This window comes from Perca flavescens, chromosome 19 (genome assembly GCF_004354835.1).
Source record: "Perca flavescens isolate YP-PL-M2 chromosome 19, PFLA_1.0, whole genome shotgun sequence".
Lineage (NCBI taxonomy): Eukaryota > Metazoa > Chordata > Actinopteri > Perciformes > Percidae > Perca > Perca flavescens.
Genome location: NC_041349.1, coordinates 2,467,438 through 2,476,251, shown reverse-complemented (window position 1 = coordinate 2,476,251; position 8,814 = coordinate 2,467,438). Strand labels below are relative to the sequence as shown.

General features: G+C 41.1%; 1 protein-coding gene across 1 annotated transcript in view; it reads right to left on the bottom strand.

Annotated features, from left to right (window-relative positions):
- LOC114574059 (zinc finger protein 501-like) overlaps nt 1-8,596 on the bottom strand; it is a 9,073-nt gene extending 477 nt beyond the window's left edge. The window contains exons 1-3 of the mRNA XM_028606360.1: nt 8,375-8,596; nt 7,155-7,323; nt 1-551 (exon numbers count right to left, since the gene is read on the bottom strand). The exon at nt 1-551 is cut by the window's left edge and continues 477 nt beyond it. Of these exons, the coding sequence (XP_028462161.1) occupies nt 1-551; nt 7,155-7,323; nt 8,375-8,517 (863 nt within the window). The 5' untranslated portion in view covers nt 8,518-8,596. The remainder of the gene's footprint in view (nt 552-7,154; nt 7,324-8,374) is intronic.
- Between the last annotated feature and the right edge of the window lie 218 nt (nt 8,597-8,814).

Here is an 8,814-nt window from a genome sequence, read left to right as displayed (position 1 = left end):
AAAGTTTTGCCACATTGATCACACCTGTACGGCTTCTCTCCAGTGTGAATGCGTTGATGTCTTTTTAGGGTACACGGTCGTGTGAAAGCTGCCCCACATTGATCACAGCTGTACGGCTTCTCTCCAGTGTGAATGCGTTGATGGTTTCTTAGGGTACTCCGTCGTGTGAAAGCTGCCCCACATTGATCACAGCTGTGCAGCTTCTCTCCAGTGTGAATGAGTTGATGATTTTTTAGGGCACTCTGTTGTGCGAAAGCTGCGCCACATTGATCACACCTGTACGGCTTCTCTCCAGTGTGAATGCGTTGATGGCTTTTTAGGTTACTTCGTTGTATGAAAGCTGCCCCACATTGATCACACCTGTACGGCTTCTCTCCAGTGTGAATGCGTTGATGGCTTTTTAGGATACTCTGTCGTGTGAAAGCTGCCCCACATTGATCACACCTGTATGGCTTCTGTCCAGTAAGAACTCTCTGATGAATCTTTAAATATCCAGATGTGAAGAATTTGTCACAGTGCTGACGTTTGAGTCCTTTTCCTCTTCTCCGTTTCTATAGCAACAAACAAACACTTTGTGAACAAATGTCTTTAAACCCTGGACTTGCTCTTACTCACAACTGTAACATTGTAATGAAACAGCAAAAGAAAGCATGGCAGATGATCGCGGACCTGAATGCATAAGCAGCCTAAAAATATACATTTACTAACCACTGCTCTGAAACCATCATAATCATACCATTCAAGGAGTTAGGTTACTAATTTGCACAAATTAACAGTTGTAGCCTGTTCTTTGCCTTAAAAGTGAGCAAAATATAATGTTACTTAGGAAATTTGTGCCGGTTGCAGACATGTTATTAAAGGTCCAATATGTAATACCGACAGCTAGTGTTTAAAATAGTTACTGCAGTGCAAATTCAAAATTGCACTGCAAGAGATAGTCGTCTCCCCCGCCCCTTCCTCCCCAGACTTGAAGTTCACGGAGGTTGCCAGGCTGAGACTGAAGCATACACAACAACGTTGCTAGACGATTGTCTCACATAGCAATTATTTCACAGCACAGCGAAGTAGCTAACGTTAGATGTTGGCTATATTGACAGTCATAAAAGCCTGTGCTCACACAGAGCTCTGTACCCAACTGACAGATATACTTTTTCGGCTTAGAATTACAGTACGAACTGCCAAAAATACCACTACCTTGCTGACTGAACACACTTCATTGGCTTAGAATTACAGCAACAATCGCTAAAAACGCTGCAAACTTATGGTCCTCTCTTCCCGATTTACAGCCCCCCTCTCGTGGCTTAAAATTACTCACCATTGTCGGCTCCGGCTGCTGAACTACAAGTTGTAAACAGCCGTGGCCCGCTTGCCTGGTCCTCCGGTAACGTTAGCAGTTAGCAGGGTTAGCATGGCGGCGTTAGCCAGGACCAGTCAAGATCACTTTACTGGCTGTGTCTCAATTGTTTTTGCGAGTAACCAGCTTGGTTACTCTAGCTATATAATTCAATGTGAGTACACAAATGTTGAAATTACATAAAACGCCCATCCCTAGTGGCTGTGATAAATTAGCCTAAAGTTAATGCTTACCTGTTCAGGAGGAAATAAGCCAACTCTGCGTCCTTTTGGGCTCTAAGCTGTCTCCATCTTTCGAATACATTTCCAATATTTACCAGGGGTTTGTTACGTCTCTGGTCACGCAACGGTTAAAAACACATTACATATTGGACCTTTAAGGAAGCTAATGTCATACCTGCAAACTCAGAAGTAGGGCTGCAACTAACAATTATTTTAATAATAGATTAATCGGTTTATTTTTTCGATGAATTGCATAAAAAACAAAAGCATTAATTTACATCAACTCAATACATACTTACATACATACTTGTTTTAGTTAATAGTTGTGTAAATGTAAGTAACCCAAAGAGCAGAAATGGACAAGACACACACACACGTTCACAAGCTTATTCATTCAATTATTACCATCATTGTAGTAAGTGCAAGTTAAGTTCATTTATACACCACATTTAAACACTGCTTAAGATGACGAAGTGCTATAAAAGAACTTTAAAATGAAATTCAAAAGTACAACACACACACACACACACAAATATGTTTGTCAACAATAACAGGACAAAGCACAGAATATATACATGATAACAGATTGAAAAATGAATGGGCCACAAAAGGCGAGTGAATAAAAATGTCTCGCAAACCATACCACCCCTGCTTTACTACTGTTATTAACGAGCTCACGCTAGCTTGTCATGCTAGTCAGCTGGATAACAAGTAAACACCATACCAGCACCAGAAGAGCTACTGGAGGGACGTTACATTCCTCACTTCAAAACGGAACAGAAGTAGGATAGTGTAGTGACTTTACCCTGCTGTTTAACTACCTTCCTCCTCAAGGACTCCAACATGTTTATGTTTAAGGTGCTGAATCATCTTTTTTTTTTGTTTATCTTGCAATTAACACTTTTTTGATTTATTTAGTATGAAATGCTCCCACACCTTGGTTCACTTAGGTCATACTGATTTCTCTTCCTCCGCCATGTGTTTCAGAACGTTAAGGGTCTCTCTGGTCTCTCTCCGTATTTCCTCTACCCCCGCTCTGCTCCTTTTTCTTTTCTTTTGCGCTGCTCCGAACTGCTCGACTCAATTTTTTTTATCTCTGCAACTGAGTGCCGTAATAGTTGCACGACAAAACAAATCGATAATGAAATTCGTTTTGTTGATATACTCAATGAAAAGACTTAACCAGAGGGAATTATGAATATCTCCTTTTGTTACCCAGTAAATCAGAAAATACTGCCAATAGCCTTAAAAAATTGATTTCCGCCCTATTTTTAGGCATAAAATGTCACATAAATCAGGCCACGAATGACATATCAACAAATCCCTCTGGACAAACCTTCACAATATAGTTAGGAATAAAACTGTAAAGTTTGGTGTATATATGTGCTACAGAAGTGGAAAATCGTCACGCAGCGTGTGAGAAAAAACTAATTTTGAGAAAACGGCCTTTAAAGATTTTTATGGCAAAATTCCACTAATTTCTATTGAAAGCCATGAATTACAGACAAAATATACTTTAAGTCCAAGTAAAATCCATGTATCACACTGCCTAACATCCAAAACTCATTATTGCTTCATCCATCACTGATCATAACATCCAAAACAACACATCAACATGGCCTTCAACTGAAGACCATTACATCACAAACTTCGAACTGAGAAAACACAACCATCACACAGCCTAGTTCCCCCAAGTTAGTTTACAGTCTACATATCCATGCCAGTACCATATGTAGGGCCCTCCTCCATCTCCTGCTGGTGTCTTTTCACTTTTTTGGCTGTGCTTACACTTTTAAGGCTCTATTTTGCACTGGCGGAATGGACACAATTGGCTTTTGAGATCCTAACCATATTGTCATCCTTCATTACATTGACAGTCTGTGCTCTGAAGCCACAATTTCTCCATTACAGCCAGCATGGCAGAGGCACCCTCACTGAATGTAGAAATAGCCATACTGGCTGCAGCCTCAACCCTGCTTTTCCCCACAAAGACTGTTTTTCGACATTGGGCCCATATGACCAAGTTGAGGCATGTGTTGGCATTCTGAATGCCTCCATGCTGCACTGTCACTGGACATCCGGTGATACACAGGGATGAGCTTCTTATGATTCATTCAAAAGACCAATATTTAGAACATTGGAGAAAGCAAACAAAGTAGACTAAATTCTTATTTGACAGAGTATCTTCACACTGTCAGAGATACGAAGAAGAGACGGATCCTGACTAAATACAGTAGTAACTGGTAGTTCTCCTAGGAGAGGTGTCAGCAGCTCTACTGACAGCTAAATATGGATCTGTCTGCCACAGCCTGAGGGACTCACAACCACTTAGGATCCCAAAATTACAGATTTGTTTAGTATTTCATAGTAATTATAGTAGAATAGTATATATGTGACACCTACATATTTAATATGTAAACTGCTGAGAGAGAGAGAGAGAGAGCGTCTGATAACCTCTGCTGTCTGAACACTCCTGTTTTCTGAACGATAGTTTACAGATTGATGTAATATGTGAAGGCATTTGATCATCTGCTGTCTTAGTTTGTAATCCCCTGCCTCTTCTTGCTAATGACACCTGTTTTGTCTTATCTGAGGTGATTTTCAACCATTTTCGACGCACTTCTTTCGACATTCTGAACTACCACAGAAATGTGAGCGAGTCATGTGATGATTCTAAGTGAATCACGTCAGAAATTGGCATCAGCCAATGAGATTGCGCATTTAGAGATAAATCCCCCCTTTAACTTTCAGGATTGGTTGCTGATAAAAAGGAAATGACCATATTTGGATCCGACAGCATTGTAGAGGAAAGAGAGAGCTTTCCAACGGTATATGTGATGACGGTTCAGACAGCGATCGCGGAGCAACAGGATGATTTAGAACGCCAACTTTTGTTGACTTTAGGTGAAATCTACCGACGCAAACAGACAAAGTGTAGTAAAATAAAGACCTACATGTGAATTTTTGACTTTTTTTCACCACAATGCTGACAAAATACATGTTATTGAAGACAAATAGCCCAAAATCTCAACATTGACCAGTAGAAAAAAAACGATGTTTTTGCCTGCCGTGTCTCGCCTTAAACAACAAAAACAACCACTTGTTGGGAAAAGGATATTTTACGACAACTTTGAATGTAGCACGAGGCTGGCGAGGCGAATTTCAAGTGAACACAACATCTGTTTTGTTTTTAACAACGGCAGCTATAGACTGTAGACTGAAATACAGACACACTTTTACACCATTTAGTTCAGTTCCCTCTAACATCCATTTTCGGAGCATCAGAGAGAAGCGCAGGCATTTAAGTGGCACCTAAATAAGGCACCGAAATCCGCGTTGCTATTCGGTCCGTCGTTAAGGCACCGGGTCTCGGACTTATTTTTTTGGCAAGTTACCAAATGGCTCAGAATGACATGAAGTCAATTTGTTGTTAACGTGGTATTGCACAAAAGTAGAATTTATAAGAGCATCTTGACGTTGGGCGTTCCATGACTGCAAAGCCGGGCTGAGGAGGAGTGACCAGTAGGGGTGGGCGATATATATTGTATACGATAATATCAGAATTTGTTTGTGTTAATGATGTGCAAATTGTCATTATCGAGTATTTAAATTACTACCAAAACAAGCATTGGAACGCTACACATTCACTCATGTCAACAAAGATGGCAGCGCGCGATTGTGCAGCGGCTACCAGCTCTCCTGTCAGTGTATATTTATACAAGTACAGCCACACTGAACTAATCAATATAGGACTATGATACAACATAGCTGTTACGAGAGCCTTCCAGGTGGCTCATAACATCCCGGAGGACATAGCCAGACCGGGCGCTCCGTGGATTGTTGTTGGCCGCTAGCACGCTGAGCTAGCTACCGGCAGGATCGAGACAAGAACTCTGGCAAGACCAGAGGAGGAGGAGGACTGTGCATTTTTGTGCATAATGAATGGAGTACCAACAGCAGAATCATTGCTCACCACTGCTCACCTGACCTGGAAGCTCTGTCTGTAATATACAGGCCATTTTATTTACCACAAAACAGCACACTGCCGTCTACATAGCCCCCGATCCAACTACTCCTGATCCCAGCATACATCCCGGTCAGAAGGACTATAGAGCCAAGTAGAAGGACTATCAAAACCTGGCCTGACACTGCCCTATCTCATCTCCAGGACTGCTTCCATAAGAACATGATTGTCTGCAATATGTTACAGAACAGAGCCCTTTGTTTATTGTTATCATTTCATCTTGCTTGTATGCTGCACAATTTACATTACAGCAGAGGTGTACAACTGAATGTTTACTCAGAGGTCAATGTTCCTACACTAGTTCAATTAGTATTTTGTATGTCTTTTAATTCTTTTTACTTGAATACTTACATTTAAAAAAAAAAAAAAAAAAAAAAAAAAACTGTTTTCGTGCAACATTGTGCCCATTATTATAATCAGTGATTAAGTAACTCAGACCTTTAAAAACACATTTTTAAAAGGATATTGTCTAATTATCGTTATCGTCAAAATATCAAGATATTATTTCTTGTCCATAACGCCCACCCCTAATGTGGCTCCACACTGCTATTCTGTTTAATGACGATTGCATGTTGCTAGCAAATTGCCCTAACACAACCTGAATATCAACATGTGGCTGCACAAGTAATATTAAACAATCTGCACATATCAGCTATTCAATAAGAAACACAGCAAAAGCAATATTATCAAGGCAATATCTCTCTCTCTAAATAAATAAATGTCACGTCATACACTTATTGAAATATGAATAAACATAGTTAATGTTTACACAGATAATGAGGCAGTAGAACCCCTGATAGTTTAGCAAGCTAGAGAATAGTTTTAACTTACGTTCTGGGCTAAACACACATAACTTCAACAAGTCCAAAAACAGGAAAGGAATGATAAAGAACAAGTCTCGTACATTCTGTCCCCTTCTCCTGTCTGAGCATGAGTGATTGGCAGGAGATCAAAGCGATGAGTCTCATCACTGATTGGTCAATCATCTCAGGAGAGAGAGAGCAAGGGTTAATATGGGCTTTTTTTACAAGGCTAATATATGTCCTGAGCACTGTCTCTCCTCCTTCGGACATGGTTCCAACTTCAAGAAAGAAACGCACTGTAAGCTACGCAGTGAGCCTGCACGGCAACTTCAGGAGACTCGGATGAAGCTGGGAACACGCAGTTTCCACACCGAGGTAATCCACCGTGATAATATTTTAAATGAAAATGGTAATTGTTAGTGTCAACATTTTTACCGTAGTTTACTGTTACACTGGTAATTGTTACATCCCTAATGCATAAGCAGCCTAAAAATATATATTTACTGACCACTGCTCTGAACTGAAACCGTCATAATCATACCATTCAAGGAGTTAGGCTACTAATCATTTACACACATTAACAGCTGTAGCTAGGGCTGCACAATATATCCTAATTAACTTAACTTGAAACCGGTAAACCTTGTGGTGCATTCAAAATTATTGTAAAATACCCTTTTCTCATCTGTTTTTGTCGTCTAAAAGATATTTGTGAAACCCTCTTCAGTCTGGAGTAACCTCTTTCCTTCACTCACCTCCTCCTTCTTCCTCTTGCTCCCTCGCTCCTCTGAGTGTCCCGAGGCCTCACTGACAACTTGCCTCTTGGCCTCCTTTTGGTCCTCCTCCTCCTTGCGTTTCTGCATATAATCTGCGATAAGATCGGGGCCGTCCAGGTTGTCTTGCGGCTCCCATGTGTTATCCTCACTGGAAAGGTGAGTGCAGACAGAAGAAAATATCCTCAGGCTTTGTTTGTAGGCAATAAATTCTCACTCCAATTCGTATTATTCCTCTTTTCTATTGCCATTTTGTAAGGTTATTTGCAGGTCTGCAACTTATATATACACACATCATATACTAGAGCTGTCAATCTTCCTCTATAATACCATTAAAATTACATTACATGTCATTTAGCTGACGCTTTTATCCAAAGCGACTTATAATTACATTTGATTTTCTTTTTAATATTCGAATAATATTTGGATATTTATTGCTCAATTGCAGACTGTAAAATAATATGTACTACTTAGGCATATGCATTGTCAATGCCAATACAATCATTTGCTTGTTGTTACACGTTCTGTCCACTAGAGGGGCTTCTAACATCAGCCTGGCCTTGAAGGGACCTGCACGCAACTTTGTTTACATTCATTTTCCACCACAAGCTACTATTCTAATGATTTATAAGCAACCTCCTTCTTGCAGATTATCTCATTACTGAGAATACAGCTGTCAGAAGGTAATATATGAAGTAGACACTAACTGACAACTGTAGGGCAGCTAACAAACTTTAGCTTTCTCCATGAAGCTCCCAGCTAAAATAACTAACTAAACTAACTAATGTTAACATAAGCACTTTGGCTCGGTGGATGTCGATTTTAAAGTCATGTTAAAACTATTTCCCGTCCTTCTTGCGATTTACAGCCGCAGCTTGTCACTCCCCCGTATACTAACATTACTCAGTACATAACCTTAGCTCTGTAATGTTGTACTAACGTACGGTACATAACGTTAGCTTGGACCTCACAATGCCTTGTGTGTCTCACTCCCGCTAAGTTATTGTTCATAATACGTGACATGAGCGACACATGCGGATAGGCCAAGGCGAGAAGAGGGAGAATAGCTAACGTTAGCCAACATATTTATAAAAAAGTCACATTCGAATAGTATTGACTTTTTTTATTATTCAAATTATATTTTAATTTCAGCATTCGTTCCAACAGCCCTAATATATACATGCAAATAGAATCATACTTACTCTGAGAACCCCTTCCATTTCAGCAGAAACTCTACTCTTCCCTTCACCACTCTGCGGTCCAAAATCTTCTCCACCACAAACTCCTCCTCCTTCACTGCTGCTGCAGCTGCAGGAGGTGCTTCAGGCTGCTCCTCCTCCTTCATTGCTGCAGCTGGAGGAGTTGCTCCAGTCTGCTCCTCCTCCTCCTTCACTGCTGCTGCTGGAGGTGCTGCAGGCTGCTCCTCCTCCTCCTCCTCTTTCACTGCTGCAGCTGGAGGAGGTGCTGCAGGCTGCTCCTCCTCCTCCTCCTCTTTCACTGCTGCAGCTGCAGGAGGTGCTGCAGGCTGCTCCTCCTCCTTCACTGCTGCAGCTGGAGGAGTTGCTCCAGGCTGCTCCTCCTCCTCCTTCACTGCTGCTGCAGGAGGTGCTGCAGGCGGCTCCTCCTCCTCCTCCTCCTCCTT